The following is a 21,396-nucleotide window of genomic DNA, read 5'->3' as shown; positions in this document are numbered from 1 at the left end:
AGATGAGTTTTCCATGTACCATGGATGTAATGGTGGTGTGGTCACAGTCTACAGAGAGGTTGGTATAGAAAATTTAGATGAGATGAGGATAGTAGGTCATGGAGTTAGTCGTTCCTAAGATGGGAACAAAATCTTGAAGAGAGGTATGGAGGTCAAAGGATGTGAAGGCGTCGAAGTTTACTAGTTTGCCAGTTTGAATTGGCAAGGTGCTAATGTACTGAAAGTGGTGAATAAGGTCGGGGTATCTTAGATCTGCGAAGGTGATCGCATTGGTAGAGGAGGAAGCCATTTTCGAGTGTCTTGAAAATAAAGCACTAGGAGAGAAAGGAGCTAGAACCGAGAGAAAGTTTGTATAAGGATAGAAAAGTTTGAATGGAATGGTAAGAGATGAACCAATTGATTAAATAGAAGGAAGAAAATAATTGTGAATATGAAATGAATGACATTGGAAGTGAGTAATTTTTAGATTTTAGTCAAATAAGGAAATCCGTGAGGAGTAAGTTAATAGACTTGTGAATGACAAATCAAATCAATGTTTGAGGATAGTGTATTATATTAGATTTAGGTGGACATAGTTATTGAAATATATAGATTTTACTATGGGTGAGTTTATCGACTAGTGAGAGAACCCATTAATAGAGTATGGGGTGTCATGTTGAATAACAAAATGATTGATCTTTGAGAATAATGGCCTAACAAGACAAACAACTTGTTATTCTATATGAAGGGATTCTAAATTTGTGAGTGGAGAGTTAAAGACATAAAAAAGATGATGTGGATATCTAGAGAGGAGAGAAACAAAATAAAGAACAACATTTACTTGATTGAGATATGACATAAAGTAAAGATAGAATAAATAAAGGTTCTCGATTTTAGAGAGATATACAATAAGAGAGAGACGATGAGACAAGAAGGAGAAGGATTTATGAATGAAGAGTAATAAATGTGAGTTGTCATAGAGAGAGGTGAGATGACATATATGGATTTTTGTGAAGGATAAAGAAGTAATAAAAAAAAATTTGATGAAAGACATGAGGTTATGATTGATATGAATTATTATTTATATTCTTAAAGAAACTCGACAAGGTTAGGTTAAAACAAGAATTGACAAGAATGGAGGCTTAATATGTATATGAAAGAGATGATAATAGAGAGTTTGTAGGGCTATGATATAATATATGATATAGTAAAAAAATAATAATTTACGTGAGAATATAGCAACTAGATCTTTTAAAGGAACTAAATAGTCATTTGATTTTAACTAATGAAGAGTAATAAGTTCTCATAAACTAAGTAGGACCATTTATCGTAAGAAAAGTTTTTATAAAAGGACAAAAATAATAAAGGAGTAGAGTGATGTGAACATTGTTATGATGGCTTTTAATATAATTAGTTCTTATGGATATGAGAGAAAGGAGATAGGACAAGGAGTTATAATGGATGTGTACTTGAAAAATGACAAGTTTGAATGACATAAAGAATGTGTCTTATAAGAATACGTGAATATGGAAACTTAGTTTGACTTAACTAAAAATGATAATAAGGAAAGCAATTTAAAATACGATTTAAACAAGACTTATAAGAAGTATTATATTAAGTGTAATTAATTTATAAGTCACTTAGTTTGCATATTCCTAGTTCTCTTCTAATTTGTGTGAAGTCTTCATGTTTTAATGGTTTAGTGAATATGTCTGCTAACTGTTGATTAGTGGGTATGAATTCTAGTTTAATTATGTTGTTTAAGACTTGTTCTCTTAAGAAGTGGTGTCTTATTTGAATGTGCTTAGTTCGTGAGTGTAAAATAGGATTCTTAGATAGGTTTATAGCACTCGTATTATCACAGAAAATAGTTGTATTTTCAAAATTTAAACCAAAATCTTTTAAAGTTTGTTTCATCCAGATGACTTGAGTACAAGCTAGGCTAGCAGCAATGTATTCGGCTTCAGTAGTTGATAATGATACACAATTTTGTTTCTTACTGAACCATGATACTAGTGAGTGCCCTAGCATGTGACATGTTCCACTTGTGCTTTTTCTGTCAGATTTACTTCCAGCAAAGTCAGCATCACTGTATGAGATTAGATCAAATGTAGAGGATTTTGAATAGAATAATCCAAAATCAACTGTGTCTTTTAAATATCTCATTATTCTTTTTACAGCTTTAAGATGTGATTCTTTTGGATTTGACTGAAATCTAACACACAAGCAAACACTAAACATTATATCTGGACGGCTAGCAGTTAAATAAAGAAGTGATCCTATCATACCTCGGTATACCTTTGTATCAACAGTCTTACCATCTTCATCTTTGTCCAACACAGTAGTAGTGCTCATAGGAGTAGTTTTTGAAGCAGTTGAGTTCATGTTGAACCTCTTCAGAAGTTCACGAGCATACTTAGATTGATTGATGAAAACTCCATCCTTGGTTTGCTTAATATGCAGTCCAAGAAAGTAGGTGAGTTCTCCCATCATACTCATTTCGAATTCCTTCTGCATGGACTTAGAAAAATCTTCACAGAGAGTGCTGTTAGAAGATCCAAAGATGATGTCGTCGACATAGATTTGAACAATTAGGGTATGATTATTCACTACTTTGACAAATAGTGTAGAATCTGCTTTGCCAACAGAAAAACCAGTTTTCAATAAAAAGGTTTTAAGTCTTTCGTACCAAGCATGAGGTGCTTGTTTTAAACCATACAAAGCATGTTTGAGTTTAAAAACATGATCTGGGTATTGTTCATTTTCAAATCCTGGAGGTTGTTTTATATAGACTTCTTCATTTATAAAACCATTTAAGAAGGCACTTTTAACATCCATTTGAAATAATTTGAAATCCATATAGCTTGCATATGCTAAGAGCATTCTAATAGATTCAAGTCTAGCAACAGGAGCAAATGTTTCATCAAAGTCAATACCTTCCTCCTGGTTGTATCCTTGAGCTACTAGTCTGGCCTTGTTTCTTATAACATTACCTGTTTCGTCTAGCTTGTTTCTGAAGATTCATCTTGTCCCAATGATTGGATAATCCTTTGGTCTCGGTACAAGATCCCAAACGTCACTTCTTTGGAATTGATTCAGTTCTTCAATCATGGCTAGCATCCAGAACTCATCAATGATGGCTTCATCAATCTTTTTTGGTTCAAGTTGAGAAATGAATGTCATGTTTGCAATCCGTTCTAGCTGAGCTCTAGTTTGAACCCCCTTTGTTAGTTCTCCTAAAATCTGCTTTTGAGGATGATCTTTGATATCGACAAAGGTTCTTTGGTGATCATCTTCATTAGACTTAGCTGTGTTATCTAAAAATAAATCTGTACTTTCAACATCATCATCATTAGTTTGTATATGAACAGATTGATCAATAGATTCACAAAAACTAACATGCATAGATTCTTCAAAAGTATTATGACACTTATTGAAAACTCTGTATGCTTTACTATGACTTGAATATCCTAAGAATATGCCTTCAACAGATTTAGCATCAAACTTATCCAGGCTATCTTTTGTGTTTAGGATAAAGCATTTACATCCAAATACTTTGAAGTAGTCTATTCTTGGAGTTCTGTCATAGAATAGTTCATAGGGAGTTTTATTTAATAAGGGTCTAATGAGAACTCTATTTGTTATGTAGCATGCAGTATTAACAGCTTCTGCCCAAAAAGATTTTGCAAGATTATTGTGTTGGAGCATAGTCCTGGCAGATTCCTGAAAGGTTCTATTCTTTCTTTCTACTACACCATTTTGAGGTGCAGCTCTAGAAAAGGCAAAGTTATGAGAAATACCATGCAAGTTACAAAAATTTTCAAAGAGTTCATTTTCAAATTCTCCTCCATGGTCACTACGGATTTTAACAATAGAACATGATTTTTCGTTTTGTAATTTTTTACATAAGATTTCAAACTGACAAAACGTGTCACTTTTGTTTTTCAAAAATATTACCCAAGTAAATCTTGAGTAATCATCTACAATGACAAAAGCATATCTATTATGATTAAGGCTAGCTACCCTAGAAGGACCAAAAAGGTCCAGGTGGAGAAGCTCTAAAGGTCTTTTACTTGAAATGACAATTTTTTATTTGAAAGAAGATTTTGACAATTTTCCTAATTGACATGCATCACAAAAATAATCTTTTTTAAAAGATATGTTGGGTAACCCACGTACTAATTTATTTTCAGCTAGTTTGGACATGTATTTTGAATTGACATGGCCCATTCTCATGTGCCATAGATGTTGAGTGTCATTATTAGCTATGAGACAATGTTCTGTGATGTTTTCTAGGTATAGTTCATATATATTATTCTTTCTTATACCTTTTAAGATGATGTTTTCATTTGTGTCATCTATGAGGCATGCATCATGATTAAAGCTAACATTATAACCTGTGTCACACATTTGACTGATACTTAGTAGGTTATGTTTTAAGCCTTTAACAAGGAGAACGTCTTTGATAAGAGGTTTGTCTATGTTACCAATATTTCCAATACCAATTATCAAACCTTTGTTGTTATCTCCAAAGGTGACGGTCCCTCCTTCTTTATGATGAAGAACAGCAAAAAGGTTTGGATGTCCTGTCATGTGCTTTGAACATCCACTATCTAGTATCCATCTGTTCTTCTTCTTTGGAGCCTGCAAAACATTAAGTAAATCTTCTTTTTGGTACCCAATCTGGTCCTTTTTTGTTAGACTTTGGAACCCATATCCATTTGGATTTGGGTTTGTCTATCTCTTTAGAGGAGTTAAAAAGATTATCAATATAATACTCCTTATTTGGTTCAGATGAACTTTTCACAAACGTGGTCTTTTGATTTATACAAGAAGGTTTTTTGAAATGAGAATAGCCAATCCCATTCTTGTAAAAGGAGACCTTCTGAGAGGATAAGAGTTTATCCAAGTTCTCTTTACCTTTAGTAAACTTGAAAACCGTTTTCATGAGGTTCTCAGTTTTACTTTTTAGCTCTGAAATTTCTACTTGCATATTTTTAGTTTTGGAGCTAGTAGAAGAAATTTCAGATATAAGCAAAAGATTTTTCTTTTTCAACTCAGAATTTTTACTGCTGAGTTTTTCATTCTCTTGAGAAAGCTCTAAATTTTCAGATTTTAAAACTTTATTTTTGAAACTCAATTTTCTAGATTCTTCAAATAGTTCTTGAAAAGCATCTAGAAGTTCTTCAAAGGAAAAATCAGAGATTTCACTTACCGAAATTTCGTTTGCCATGAAGCACATGTTTGCAGTTTCGGCTTCATCATCACTTGACTCTTCACTAGTGGATGGTTCTGAATCATCCCATTGAGCATGCAGAGCCTTTTTCTTGAAGAACCTCTTCTTTGGTTCTTCAGTCTTGGACTTTCTTTTGAGAAGGGGACAGTCACGTTTTAAGTGGCCTGGCTTATTACACTGAAAGCACATGGGATCTTCTTTAAGATCTTTTCTTTCCTTGTGCCTGTTTGGAAGCCGGCTCCTTCTCATGAAGCGCTGGAATTTTCTGGTAAGTAGCGCAATTTCTGATTCTTTATCTGAGTCTTCATTCTCAGATAGGGCTGGGAAAGCTAGAGTTTTCTTTACTGGTTGCTCTTCTTCCCTTCTTTCTTTCATATGGACTTCATAGGCCATAAGATTGCCTATTAAGTCGTCCAATGTAAGCTTAGATAAATCTTGAGCTTCTTCAATAGCAGTGGTCTTTTTCTCCCAATCAGTTGTGAGAGATCTCAAGATTTTCTTCACCTTTTCAGTCTGGGAATATGTTACACCTAGAGATTTCAGATCATTGGTGATGTTGGTGAATCTGGTAAACATCTCTGTGATGGGTTCATCTTTGTTCATTTTGAACAACTCATATTTTCTAACAAGAGATGATATTTTGGCTTCTTTAACTTTGTTGGTGCCTTCATGAATAATCTCCAAAGAATGCCAAATGTCATATGCAGATTCACATATAGATATTCTGTTGAATTCATTCTGATCAATGGCACAATATAAGGCATTCATAGCCTTTGCATTTAGGTTTGCCATTTTTTTTTCTTCATCAGACCATAAGTTATAGTCTGCGGATGGAGATGTGTATGGATGCTCAACAATTTTCCATACAGCAAAGTCTATGGATTTGAGAAAGATAGCCATTCTGCACTTCCAATATCCATAGTTGGAGTCATTGAAGAAGGGAGGACGAGATGCGTGTTGACCTTCAATATCACGAGCATAAGAGGTAGATGTCATTTGTGCTGGAAGACTTGTTACGTCGAAAACAGCAAACTTGCTCTGATACCAAATGAAATTCCACTAGAGGGGGGGTGAATAGTGAAATATGATAATGATCGATAAAATAAAGTAATTAAGCAATAAGGCACAACACATAAAACACAGAAGTTATACTGGTTCGGTCAATATCCAGACCTACATCCAGTCCCCAAGCAAACCACTTGAGATTCCACTATAACATCCGAGTTACCGGATAAATAGTACAACACCCTCTTCCCAAGAGGTCTTCTTCTCTCAACAGAGAAGGGGCACACCCTCTTCCCAAGAGGTCTTCTTCTCTCAACAGAGAAGGGCAACACCCTCTTTCACAGAGGTCTACTTCTTTAAACAAAGAAGGAATACAGTGAATAACAGAGTTACAATTCTTCCTATAGAACCTTCAGAATGATATGAATGCACGAATGAAGAATTTTAAGAATGTTCTGTTTGTCACTCAGAGGATACTCTTTGTCAAAGAGCTGGACTTGACTTTTTCTCTTTTCTTCCTTTTTCTTTTTCTCTTTCTTTTTCAAGGCTCTCTTTTCAAATTACGAATAGAAATTTTTCTTTTTGTAAGCTCACACGTCTATTCCATTCCTCTTGTTTGAATAGTTTATTTGAGTGTGTTTATATAGCCTTTAAAAAGTAGTCGTTACATTTTGGAATTGTAACTTTTTGAAATGTGAAATGTTATGTCATTTCAAAAATATCTTTTAGAGAAGATCGAGAATGCCTTTTTCCATAAGAGTAAAATAGAGGGTACACTAGTCGTTGTTTTGTTTTTAGGTAATACATATTTTATGTAAAAAGTCTATTTCTTACAACAGTACATTGAACGTTGGGTTGTAGTTTTGTCTTTATTCTAATTAATGATTTGAGGTACATTAGTACTTCTTTGCTTTAAATGAGTGTAAGTACTATGAGTGTTTTGAGATATTTATTTGTACATAGTCATGTCAAGTGTTTTCTTTATGTTGTGTATTTCAAAGTCTCCAGAGAGAATGAGGACCAAAAAGAAGGTCGACATTCTTTGAGAAGGATATTTAACAAGGATTTGTTACAGAAGGCTTTTAATGCTTTGTAAAGAGAATAATGACTTCAAGTAAGTCGACATTCTATGGTTATGAGAAAAAGTAACTATAGTCCTTTTAAAACCATATTTCATTTGTTTTTCTTATGTGTAGCCGATTTATGTTTTTGTCTTCTTTTTGTATTTAAGAAACATTTCATTAGAGAAGATAACTAAGGTCTTTTCAAAAACATATTTTATTTGTTTTTCTTACGTAGTCGATTTTATGTTTTTGTCTTTTTCCTACATTCCTTTTTTCATGTTGTCTTGTATATAGTGTAAGGTACAATGATTATATGACAAAAAGTCTTTTTCATAAAAGGTTGTAAGAAGGTACACTTTTTATCATATGACAAAAAGTCTTTTTCATAAAAAGTTGTAAGAAGGTACACTTATTGGTTTTCAAAAAAAGAAGCTTTTTGAAACTATCGTATACTTTTATGATATAGAATGTATGAATGAGTATGTAATATGCAAAATGCAAGATCCTGAAGGTTCTGTTACATATGACTCTAAAGAAGAAAAAAATCTTCATCTTGAGGTAGCCGATATCTTCATTTGAACTTTAGGAAAGCATGGCTCATCAAGCTTTTTCTTCAAGGAGTATGATTGCACAAAGTTGTACTTGAACAGGAAGTCTCAATCCTTATTGGGTGAGATATCCTTGCATCAAATACTCGTTAGATTTAAGGCAAAACATATCCAGTCATAATATAACATTATTTCAAGAGAACATATTATCATATCATACAAAATCAAATAAGACAGTGTATCATATTATGTGACATCAAAAACGAGTTTCTCAACAGAAAACTCATATTTGAGGTATGAGATTTTATTTTTTATTGAGTTTCTCCTACTAAGAGTGTATTATGTTTTAGTAAGAAAGGAAAACTTAGTCCCAGGTATGTAGGACCATTCAAAGTCCTAGAGAGGATAGGTGTAATGGCTCACTGGATAGTATTGACACCTTAGTATGCTCAGATTCATGATGGGTTTCATGTGTCCATGCTGAGAAAGTATGTACCAAACCCGCCTTACATGATTCAGTACAAGGACGTCGAGGTACAAGATGACTTGACTATGGAAGAACACCGAATTGAGATCGTGGATCAGAAGGAGCAGTTGTTGAGATCGAAGATCATTCCTCTGTTAGAAATACATTGGTGGCATCATGGAATAGAGGAATGTACATGAAAACCCGAGTTGGTATGTGGGAGAAATTCCTTCACTTGTTTGAGTAGTTTAGTATCAAATTTTGTGGACGAAATTTTTTTTAAGGGGGGTAGAATGTAATACCCACAAAATTTTTGATAATTATTTAAATAAATAAATATGATTTATTATGGCTTTTATTTATTTAAATATGCTTGTGAATTATAATTTATGTGGTACATTGATTGGAAATGAAATTCCATGTGATTTGAAAGTTTATTGAAAGTTAAAATGAAATTCGAATTTAAACCCAGAGTTAAAATGAGGTAAATTAAAAATTAATGAGAATTTAATTTAAATTTGGGTTTGAAATGAATTTTGCCTAAATTTGGATTTAAAAAAGGGATTTGGATCCGAATTGGGTTTGAAAAATTATTGAATTTAGATTTGGTTTGAAATCCAAGACTTGATATGGATCCAAGATCCATTTTGAAAATATTAGATTTTTCTCAAAAAATTAATAAATATATTAATTAATATAAAGAAGAAATTTAGCATAAGCGGGTGGGATTCCCGCCTATGTGGGCCCACTCTTCTTGCTTGGACATTGGTTTCCAAATACCAAAGAAAAAAAGAAGAAGAAAAACAAAAAAAGGAAAAGTTTAGAAAGTCCAACTTGTATTGGATTTTGGAAAGAAAAAAATGCCAAGGAAGGGCGGGTACAACCCACCCTCTTTTCTTAGCATTTTGGGCAGCTAAGGCAAGCCTTAGCTTTGCTTTAGCTAGCCCTATAAGGAGAGATACCAAGAGGGGTGCCCTACTCCTTTGGAAAATTCTCTCTTTCTCTCTTTTCTCCTCTCTTCATCTTCAAGCTTTGGAGGAGATTTCAATAATCATTGAAGTTGTTTGTGGAGGTTTCATCAAGTGGAGGAGATGTCTAATCCATTGGAACTCAGGTTCGAGGTAGGTACCTCTATCATATAGGCTCGAAAATGGATTTCGGTTACATACAGAATGCAAAATCAAGATCAATAGTGATCTATGTTAGATCAGCCATAGAACTTGTAGTACATGGCATACCTCATACTGATATGTTTTAAAATACAGATTTCTTTGAAAATAAGATTTCTTTTGGGGTTCTACCAAAAATTAGTTTCGAAAAATCATGTAGTCTTGTATCTTAGATGCAAATTGGTTTTGATTAAGCATGTTTACTTAATTGTATGCATGATTAAATGTATGATGTTGAAAATGATGTGAAAGAGGTTTTAAATGATCGGAAATATAATCGATTTTTAAAAAATCTCATGTTATTTCATGAAAATGGTATTTTTCTAAAGATGTGAATTACATCTTGACAAAAGCATGAATTCGATTATGTTTGAAAGCATGTGTTGATTTCTTTAACATGTTACAACATCATGTTTGATAGATTATGCATGCAACATGCTTAGAAATCTATGATTAGATGTAGTTACACATGTGTTTTCATGTTGATTGAATTCAGAAAGTAACTATATGTTGTTGGAATTTTCCTAATTGAACAACATCGGTAGGAAAATTCTAGCACTCAAACAAATTAGATTTTGATGAAATCCTTGGGTCGTGTAGACATCTACACAAAGTCCCAGAAAATAGGGCTTGGCCATAAATTCTATTGTTTGGAGGTTATTGTTTCTGTAACACTAACCAGGAAACCTGGTTTGTATACAAAATCGGATCTGGTATATCCTACCGTAAAAAATTCAGTAAATCAGATTTATGGATTTTTCGATTGATTTTTGGATGTGTTGTAAGACAATATATGAAATCAATAAAAATTTATAACTCTTGCCAATAAGTACTAGAACTTCATCCAAATTGGTGAGAATCTGTTACTTAAGAAAATTAGGACATGTGTAATTCAGGTTCAATCCAGAATAAATATAAAAATATTGGTAAGGAGTTTGGTAGCAAGAATGGATTCAGTTGAAGGATATTATCATAAAAAATAAGAAAATTATAGGCCTTTGTATAGGGTCATGAATCATTGCTTCTTCAAGGAGCAGAATTCTACACCTATGTATATTGATAGAAAAACCAGTTTTAGTTCGAAAATTTCTACAGTAAAAATATAAGAGGTTTTTTCAATCTGTAAATTAAAAATGTTAGAGGATACTGTGTTACTCAGAATTTTTTATTGGCTGTCAAAGCTTTGTATAAGCCATGGTAGAGCATGTAACAATGGCATGATTTCTGCTAATTATTGTTTTTAAGTAATGCTTGTAAGCATATGTGATTGAATGTCTATCATGTTCACATCTATATAGTCAATGTATGAATCCATGTAAGGCCTATGAAATGTATAAAATTGATATGTAACATCTTAATAAATGTATGCATGAGGATTATGTTGAATATCATGTTACTTGATGCAATAAATCATGATGAAATAAGTCATGTTTGATAATAAATTGCATGGATGATGCATAAATAGTTTATGTATAGGCATGGGTATCATGAATTGTGTTGAAAGATGTATGTAAAGCATGTCGGACAGGACATGGGGTCACGAGGGACCCTACGAGCACATGCTTAAAGAGTGAGTCTAGGTTCGGTAAAACTAGTATGATGTTTGTATATACTCTACAATGAATAATTTTAATACATGCACATCAACTCTTTAACCTCAAGGGAGGTATGGCTCAAGGGTACTCCCGAGAAGAGTATGTTACCGTGAATCTAGTTCGATGGTATCCTAAAACTGGCTTGAATGGATTGATGTTTTTCTTGTATTGTTGTGAGAGCATCTTAAGAGAGGCTCAGGCTGGAGGCCCTTGGTGCTGAGGCAATTGAGTTGACTTGTGGATTTAATTAACTAACAAATAACCCGTTCAAACCTGTCTACCTTAAAGAAGGTAGGCACTATATACGGCCGAGAAAAGAAATGACTAATTTGAAGAGCGAGGCGTCTCTCCGTTTTTTCATTATTTTTAATGTGGTTGCCCCTCCCAACACCGCTCTCAACTATAGCCTCCCCTCACAAAATTGTGTTCCCAATCGATGGAGATGATGGGGATTTCATGAACATCACATTGCCGCTCTTAACTACGGCTGCTCCAAACAGAGCCTATTTCCATTCGGAACAGACCCTAACTTTATAACCTTAAAAACATAGGATGTACTCTAACATATGACAACATTTTGAATGGCATTCACATTGGAAATTCTTTAATAACTCGAATATTTTTAATACACATTGGAAATTCTTTAATAACTCATTATTTACAATTTGAATCAATCAAATAATCGTTACAAATACATGCAGATATAGCTCACCTTTGCACAAGTACTCGAAGCCTGTTCATGGCACTTTTACAATGACAAACAATTTAGCCATTAGATTATTTGAACCTAAGTCTCCTAGGATGAAGGAGCTGTCCCAATAAAAAATATAAAAAATTGGCAAAAAAGCAATGTTGGGGATAAAATGTCCGAGTATGCCTCACAAAAAACTCTGCATAAACCTCGGCCACCAACCATGTACAGATCAGAGCCTTCCGATGCATGCTCAAATTGCCTGAAACATGGAGCTGTTTCACAGGAAAGGATAAATCCTCAGCAAAGATCATGTATAAGCAAAAAGTAATCAGGTGGATTACCATGTTCACAAAACGATACCTGAACGTCAAAAATGCAGTTCGTCTAGTGATTGGAATTAGTTGATGGCAGAAGAAACAAACAATTATTTCAAACTACGCCAAATGATTAACTGTACAATCTCCAGTTCAGCTGCTATACAAATTGGAAGGCACCTGCAACATAATGACAATCGAATAATTATAAGCCCGCTTCTACTATTTCAGTAAGCAAAATTTAAACATGAGCTAACAAATAGAAGAAGTTGCTTGTGTCCTCAACCTTGCAACCATGCTGGTGCTCGTTTGCACGATTGATGGCTCAACCAGTCTGAAGCAGCAGGACGTACACTCCAATCCTTTGCATAATATATTTGATCAATGGTCATCTTGCCGCATATGACTTCTGAAGTAGCAGCATGAAAAGCCCAAAGAATTCTCCACGGTTTTTCAGCACACCACGATACACTAATCATATCATATTTGTCATGTCATATTTGGGCTCCAACATCATTTGAAAGCTGAAGTATGCCACGCATATGAAGGTATGGATTCTCTAGTAGCTTTTCATTGTTGATCTGGCGAAGGAAAATGTACTATTTTAGTTTAGACTCAACTCATGGCCAAAGAACTGTAAGCAGCATAACCAATCTTCACCATACAGTCCCAATATCAAAGCACTAAAAATGAGGTTGAAACACCATACCTGTTGTGCTTTGAATACAAGATCATGCAGCATCCGCTGGTATTTTTCGGGTTCTTCTGTCATCATCCTCTGAAAGAACAAACTTGAGCATCTTTGCGGAATTGAAAGAAAACAAACTAATTGTTCAGATAACCAGAGAAGAAAATAATAACACACCTTCAAAAGAAACGCTGAAGTGTAATATGCCACCCTTGCATCTGTATCATCCAACAATCTCCTGCCAAGCAGCATAAACACAAATAACTAGAGGCACTATAAATCCAGAAATTTTATACTAAGCGGACATAAAAAAGTAAGACTACCTGAAAAATTCTTCCCCTCCAAAATCCTGAAATGCAGCAGGGTCAGCAGTGCATTTACCAATCAAAAGTAAGAGAAGGGCTGCACGTGTATCAGATGCAGATCCTGGTAAAATTCCCCTTCCTTTGCTACCAACAGAAACACCAAGTGCAATATCATCCGTAGCTGCACTAGCAAGTTGAATCAATGGCCAAAAGAATAAACCAGTAGAGACACGGGCTACCAATTGCATCGGAACACTAGCACGTCCACTCAACAGCATAGCTGCCAGTGATGCAGTCTCGCCATCCGAACATGAATAAGTGTAGGATTTGTTGTTGCCATCTCTAAGAAACTCAGCTGCATTGTGTGTCTTCCCTTGTAGAGGAAGGGATGCATCTGCCTGAAACCTACTATTTCCAGCTGGACCAAAATAGAAGTTACTCGCCCCAGTGAGGTCTCGAAAAGGTGAGTGATTAGAACCAGCTGCTGATTCAAGGGAGGATCTCAGACATAATTGAGAAAATAGAAGATCACACATCTGCTCAAATGGCAATAGCAAGGTCAGATTATGTAAATTAAGATTCAAATGAAGCAAAAATATATGTATGTATGTATGCATGCATGCATATATGATGATCTAATGAAGCAACAGAAAACTGAAATTCTACAGAACTTCCAAGAGCACTGAGGACTACAGAGCAGAAAGAATTTCGGACTTGATCAGGAAATAATGGTAGATGTGATGATCCAGAAAGCAAATAATGTTTGCTTTATATATGTATTAATCTAGCATTTTTGTTACCTATTTTACTAAAAACATTTGGGAGCAACATCAACTTAAGCAGTTTCTGCTTTGCATACAGATTAAGTTATATATAAAAGATAAGTTCATGACATATCATTTACTGCTTTCAATAAGTTCACGTCACTTAATGTTCTCAATACATCAAAGACAGTTTCAAATCCAATCGGGGCAGTTTCCAGCTTGATTATTAAAAAGAAAATATACATAGTTTCAATTTTTCTCATAGTATCTTGGGCATTCAAAAGATCTTTACAATTTAATAGGCACACACCTTCTGCGTTTTAAAAAATTACAGAAAAATTCATCCATTTATGAGTCCCTCAATCCAACTAAAACAGGCTAACTCAGTACAGAGCAAGTGTAACATCGTGTGTTTTTGTATAATATTAAATTTTGAGACTTCTTAAAATTTGTCTAAGTGTTTCGTAAAGTCGATAGAAATCTTCGATTTTAGGTGGCATCAATTGAGTTTGGGTGTGGCCCAGGACCCATTGACAAAACCTAAACGAGCCAACTAAGATGGGGTAAAGCTTTTTATTTTTTACCTTTAAAATCGAGCGAAATTCGGGTTAAATTCAGGCAAAATTCAGGTAATATATCATTAGATGCGTCTTGAAATTTTGAAAACATTGATATTTTGTTTTTCTGAATTCGACCTACGGTTGGCCCGAAAATCACATTTTTCAAAAAATGACCCACCTCGATGTGACCAGTTCTAGATGTTAAAATATATATACCAAAATACCCGATAGGGGTATTTTGTTCATTTCACTGAATGTTGTATTTTTTCTTAGGATTTTCTTTTTATTATTTTCTGTTTTTCCTTTTTTATTTTTTGTTTTTATTTAATGCAGCTGGGACCATTGGGGCCCCACACTAATAGACGTTGGGGTCCCCAACATCTACAGTGGGAGCCCCAATGCCCCCCCTCCCCCTCAAGTGTTCTCCTCTTGTATAAATAGTGGGCTCTCCCTCAAATATGTACATGGTTCTAAGACCCACTTTTTCTCAATAAAGTTCCTATTTTGACTTTTGGCATTCACGCCTTAGTGAGTTTTGTGTGTTGTGCACATTATGTGCTTATGTGATTTGGTTCTTCATTGAACCCTTTTTGTGTTATTTCTTGTAACTTGTGTTTCCGCATTTCTTATTACACTGGATTGGATCAGATCGGATCCAATCAGTTTGACCCAAGTTAATATGGATCTGGACCCAATCCAAGATTCATATTAATTAAGATCTGGTCCAGTTTAAGATCCATATGGATATTGGGTATGGATCTTGGATCCGAATTCAGATTTGAAATCCAATTTCAACCATTTAAAGTGTTAAATTCAATATAAAGGTTAAATTAAGTTAAAATCTATGTTAAGAAGACTCCCAGCGGGGTGAGAAACCCTCTAAAACTTTATGAAAAATTATTATTTAATAAATATTAATTAATTATTTAATTAATTATTAAAATTAATTAATTCCGATGTTTTTTGTATGGCAGGATTCTATATTTGTGGAGGATGAGCTTACGAGATCAATTCAAGAAAATGTACCGTGGTGTATGTTGTTTGCTGATGATATTGTTTTGATTGATGAGTCTAGAGCTGGGGTTAATGCTAAGTTAGAATTATGGAGACAGACATTGGAAGCTAGAGGTTTTAAGTTGAGTAAGAGTAAGACTGAATATATGGAATGTCGGTTTAGTAAGCAACGAAGTAGTGACGGGAGTGTAGTGAAGCTTGGTGAGCAAGATATACCGGTGAATGATTATTTCAAATATTTGGGATCCATCATTCAAAAGTATGGAGAAATTGATGGAGATGTAAATCATAGGATAAAGGTTGGGTGGATGAAATGGAAAAGTGCTACTGGAGTGCTGTGCGATCGTAGAATGCCATTGCGGTTGAAGGAAAAGTTTTATAGGACGACTATTAGACCCGCTTTACTATATGGTACGGAATGTTGGGCTGCCAAGAGACATCATATTCAAAAAATGAGTGTAGCTGAGATGCGGATGCTTAGATGGATGTGTGGAAATACAATAAAAGATAAGATTCGGAACGAAGAGATACGTAAGAAGGTAGGTGTTGCACCCATTGAAAATAAGATGCGAGAGAATCGTTTACGGTGGTTTGGACATATTCGGCGAAGGCCTAATGATGCTCCAGTTAGAAGGTTGGAGAAATGGGAAAATATATTAGTTAAAAGAGGTCGGGGTAGGCCTAGGAAGACTTGGATGGAGATGATAGGAAAGGATATGAATGCTTTGAACCTCACCGAGGACATGGCGTTGGATAGAAATGATTGGAGGAAAAGGATTCATGTGGAAGACCCAAAATGAATTTCTTTTTTGGTTCATATCGCTGACCCCAATTGTTTTGGGATGAAGGCGTAGTTGTTGTTGTTGTTGTTGTTGTTGTTGTAGGATTCTATATTTGTGGAACTCTACTTAATATGTAGGGATTCTATAAGAGCCTACATGTAGTAAAAAGTAAAAACAATAAAGTAATACATTTGTTAAAGTGGAAAAAAGGTTAGCGGTAGAGTTTTACACGGTAGAACTCTATCTCCAAGCCAAATGAGTGAGAAACTCAAGAAGGGACGTCACCCTCTCTTTAGAAGACCCAAAAAAAATTATAAAAGGCTCTAACTCGCTCCTTTCTAGATTTTGTTTTCTAGAGAGAGAGAGAAGGGAAAAGAAAAAAAAAGAGAAGAGAGGAAAAGAGGAAGGAAGAAGGAGAGGAATCTCCTTCCGTTCCGGGCATCCGACGTTTATTTTCAGCCTTTTTTCGTTTCCAATCAAAGGTACGGATTTCTCTCTAAGTCTTTACGGGAAAGAATTAGTAAAAATCTTATTTGTGTAAGGGTTTGAGGAATAAGCAAAATCTGGTTGTAAATCTGATTGGTGGTTCACCTCCCGACCACGATTTTAGGGAGTTTTCTGCCAATTTTCCTAGGAGTGGTATTATAGACACAGTTGTTGTTATTGGTATACCAAGAAAGTAGCATCAGTGGATATTGATTTTCCTGGTGTCTTGATATTAGACGTTGATTTCTAATGTTCTGATGGAATATGTTGTTTCTTGATATCGATCATAAAATACAAATTGTGTGTTAAGCTATAACTGATAACCTATCTTGATGTTTGAAAAATTGTTATGCATGTTTTGAGTATCTACGGGTTTTAAAGAAAAGTGAAACTAAACTTGTGTGCATTTAATAGGTACATACATGCAAAAGAGAACTCTGATAATAACTTAATAAGTTGTTCATGCATGTGCATTGAATCATGCATATTTATTGTTATTCATTAGTTCATATATTCTTACTTATTCTGTTTCATGTGAGATATTATTGTTGCATGATAAGTGTTGTTAAATGCATGAATGGTTAATTGAATTATAAGATTCTTATAATTATGTTCCTCTAACAACTTGCATAAATTTGATTTATGTTTTTTCCTAACTATTTGGATTTTTAGAGGAATTCGTACAAAGAATTTTAATTCTTACCTGGTACTTCCTATGTTTTTCACAGGACCTGAATCTCAGTGATGAGGACGACTGCCATAGGAAGCCTACGAGACTGCATGACTTACTTCTGTGTTTTTTTGACAGTGTGGCTTAGTGATTTTATACTTTATTTTAATTCTGTTTTCAGATTTTGATTGTTGAATAATAAAGTTGATTGTTTTTGTTTGGATGGTTCAATGTAGAGATCCCTTGTGGTTTGAAAGTTGTCAAGTCTGAGAGGCCACGGATCCTTGGGGTTTGGCTTTCGCAATTGTTTTAAAAAACAATAATAAAAATCACTTTTCAACGGAGATGAGTTGGGGTCGTTACAGCAAGAGATAGCCAACCCATCAGCGACAGTTCCCCTACATAGGACTCACAATTTATTAATTAATGAAGTGCAATTCCCATTATGAAAACATGTCCTTGCAAGCATACCTACCATAGCATGAGAAACAAGATTGAAAACACCTAGCTTTCGGTAACCGTGGTTAGAGCAACAACAGGATCAGAACTGCTTGGTTAAACAAATATACTAATGAATATAATAGCCATGCACGTTCACACCCTATCCTGGTACACCTCACACCTATTCTAAGAGTCGAAAACTTTTGAGTTCTAGTTACACCTACACTTTGCCAAAATCTCTACATCACTAAACCCAATAAACCTAGGTTAACTAAGCTCACTTACCCTAGCATAAGACTCAGATCACCTATCTTACCCATCCATCGGAGCCCGCGACTAGTCGGAGTGCTGATTTAGTTCCATCGTGCTTGTCATCAACGTAGGAAAGGGCTACCTAAGCCCAAGGTGAGATTCAATTTTATTTTCATGTTTATTTTATTTATTTTATAAGTATATAACTCCCTAACCTTCATATATTGTGTGTTTCTATCCCTTTCTTTAGCCTCGATATTGGTGTTGGTGGCTTATGCCATCAAGCTCGTTTTTCTTTCTAGGATCGGTGTACGGGGTACGTGCACTTGCAAACTGAAGACCCATATTGCAAATTTTGAGCTCTTGGTACGGATGGTCCCTACTCAATTGAGGAGGAAAGGTGCGCAATTTGCAGTGTACCCCACAACTCTCAAATTCGGATACAGTTTTTGATTATTTTTTTATTTTCTTTTGGAAAACCCTCTTGTTGTTTTCAGAAATTGGGATCCACAAGCAATCTTGGCTTGAATCTCATTATCTGCCATTCTTTGCTGCATTTCTTGGATCACGAGCCTTAGGGCAACATTCTCATCTTCTAAGTCTTGATATGTGGGCCTGACAATGGTGGCTCGTAGGACTTTCTTTCCCTTATTCATGGACCGGGACACTATCTGAACTTCTCTCTCTTCCTTTTTTGTTGTCTCTAGACCCTCCACCTAGCTATACAAATCCTCAACCTTGGGTTGGACCATCTCTAGTCCATGACCATCCAAATTGCCTTCTGGCAGTGGAACATACTGGCCTTGGGCATTTTCTGAGCACCTACTGGTGGGGTCAACCCACACCCTAGGTGCTGGTTTAGAACTTGGATTTTTTATCCACATTGATAGATCTCAAATATGTGTTGGATAATCCAGAGTTCTTAGGAGGATCCAACCGAGTATCCTTCTTTGCATCTTTGACCATCCGGTTTGGGTTCTAGAAGCGAGCAAGAGTCCAAATGATAGCAGCCAACAAACAAATTCAAAATTTTGAAAACCAGGTTTCCTATGACTCCTTGTGAAGGGCCACATCAACAGGTTCTATTGGATGTAGTTTCTTCTTCCGGTCAGATATACTTAAACTTTAGTTCACCAATATACCCAAACTTTTGTTCATGGTATGTGTGTGGGGATTCGAATATCTAAATAGTGGGACTGAATTGGGTTTTGAAAATATCCACACATAAAAAGATAAGGCTCTACAAACAAAATCCAAAGAAAATAGCTCAAAAAGAGTAGAGTATGTAATGAAATATGCGGAAAAACTAAGAGTGCATTAAGCACTTACAACATTCACTAATGAACAAACAAAAGGGTTAACACCCAAACCCACAAGAGACAACACACCATAAAAATATAAATGTCTCTTATTGAAAAAGAGAGAGAGCTCTCAAGAGTGAAGAATACAAGAGGGGTTCACCCCTATATATACACAAATGAAGGAGAGGGGGGATGGCCATAAGGCCTTAAAAGGAGAGCCACCTAGGAGCTCCCCATGTAGTCGTTGGGGGCCCCATCGACTCCATGGTGGGGCCCCTTTTGTGTGAGCAAAAAACATAAAAATAAAAAATATAAATTACAAAAAAGAAAAGGGAAAATAAAAGAAGAATAACAAGTACCCCTATCGGGTATTTTAGACAATTACATATATATATATATATGAGTTACATGTATTTTAACACCCTCCCTCAAGCTTTACGGGGATATAACTGAAAGCTTGTTAAGGAGAAACAAAAAACGAGGAGCAGCAAGGGCCTTAGTGAAGAAGTCCGCCAACTGGTACTCAGATGTGACGTAAGGTAGTGCTATGGTTCCTCTTAGGTATTCATCACGTACGTAATGACAGTCCATCTCAATATGCTTAGTACGCTCATGGAAGGTGTGATTGCTTGCAATATAGATTGCGCTTTTGTTGTCACAACACATCTTCGAAGGAGTGGAGATGACAATGCCCATATTACTGAGGAGACTTCTTAGCCACACAAGTTTCATGGTTGTAGTGGTCATAGCACGATATTCCGCTTCCGTTGAGGACAAGGATACTTTGTATTGTTTCTTGCATCTCCAAGAAATCATAGTCACCTAAGAAAACACAAAATCCCGTAGTTGAGACCCGGTCATTGGGATTTCCTCCCCAATCAGCATCAGTATAAGCAATTAAATCAAGTGATGAGGCAGAGGAAAGAAAAACTCCCTTAGTTATGGTGTTTTTGATATATCTGACGATCCTTAAGACTGCACTCATGTGCACGGTTGTAGGAGCATGTTGAAACTGACTGACTGAGTGAACGGCATGAGCTATGTCTGGCCGAGTGGTGGATAAGTTGGTTAGAGACCCAACAAGTTGTCGGTAGGGAGTAGGATCCTCGAGAGGTGTTCCATCTTCCAACCTTAATTTTGCATTGATGACTTCTGGGGTTTCTGTCTTCTTATCATCGGAGATACCAGATTTGGAACAGATGTCAGCAGCAAGTTTCATCTGAGAGAGAATGTACCCTCGAGGAGAGTACGCTACTTCAATCCCTAAAAAATATCTTAAGAAACCAAGGTCAGACATGTCAAAATTTTCTTTCAAAACCTTCTTAATATCATTAATGCCTTGCTCATCACTTCCAGTGATGATCATATCATCAACATAAAGTAGTAAAATAACTACTGAATACCCTGCACTTTTCACAAACAAAGCAGTGTCAGTATAACATGAACGAAAATTCAAACTTATCATTACATTACTAAATCTATCATGCCAAGCCTTTGGGGCTTGTTTTAAACCATATAATGCCTTCTTAAGTTTGAGAATTTTATCTTTACCAATACACACTCCTGGTGGAGGATCCATATAAACTTCTTCATTTAATTCGCCATTTAGGAAAGCATTCTTAACATCTACTTGATAGATAGGCCATTTTTTGACTGATGCCACGGCGATAAGAGTCCTAACACTGGTCATCCTAGCTACGGGTGCAAAAGTTTCTTCATAATCTATACCATATTCCTTAGCATATCCTTTTGCTACTAATCGGGCTTTATAGCGTTCTAATGAACAATCACTTTTAGTTTTAATTTTGAAGACCCATCTACATCCAATCGATCTCTTTCCAGTGGGTAATGAAGTTGTTTCTCAAGTTTTTGCCTTTTCAAGGGCACTAAGTTCTAAGTCCATGGCTTCAGCCCATTGGGGAATGTTTTTGGCTTCATTATAATGTGAAGGTTCATGAAATGAGTGTAATGCAATTAGACATGCTCTATATCTTGGAGTTAGGGACTCATAGGAAACAAACCTATTAGGAGGATTGGAGATTCGGCCGGATCTCCTTAAAGAA

The 21,396-nt window shown here is 35.4% G+C and overlaps 1 protein-coding gene across 4 annotated transcripts in view; it reads right to left on the bottom strand.

The window, feature by feature from the left end:
- Nucleotides 1-11,665: 11,665 nt before the first annotated feature.
- The window catches only part of LOC149821257 (uncharacterized), a 107,076-nt gene continuing 97,345 nt past the window's right edge, over nt 11,666-21,396 (bottom strand). For 3 of the 4 annotated variants that reach the window (XM_089981685.1, XM_089981684.1, XM_089981686.1), the window contains exons 14-19: nt 13,082-13,599; nt 12,936-12,996; nt 12,780-12,848; nt 12,357-12,651; nt 12,117-12,250; nt 11,666-12,028 (exon numbers count right to left, since the gene is read on the bottom strand). In XM_089981685.1, coding sequence (XP_089837811.1) covers nt 12,565-12,651; nt 12,780-12,848; nt 12,936-12,996; nt 13,082-13,599 — 735 coding nt within the window. In that variant the 3' untranslated portion in view covers nt 11,666-12,028; nt 12,117-12,250; nt 12,357-12,564. Of the gene's footprint in view, nt 12,029-12,116; nt 12,251-12,356; nt 12,652-12,779; nt 12,849-12,935; nt 13,600-21,396 lie in introns of those variants that run through there. The other variant, XM_089981687.1, reaches the window with a different exon arrangement.

Source organism: Nuphar pumila, chromosome 12, assembly GCF_984573655.1.
Source record: "Nuphar pumila chromosome 12, dmNupPumi1.hap1.1, whole genome shotgun sequence".
NCBI classification, from domain to species: Eukaryota; Viridiplantae; Streptophyta; class Magnoliopsida; order Nymphaeales; family Nymphaeaceae; genus Nuphar; species Nuphar pumila.
The sequence above is the reverse complement of the archived record's forward strand: the minus strand, read 5'-3'. Positions and strand labels throughout refer to the sequence as shown.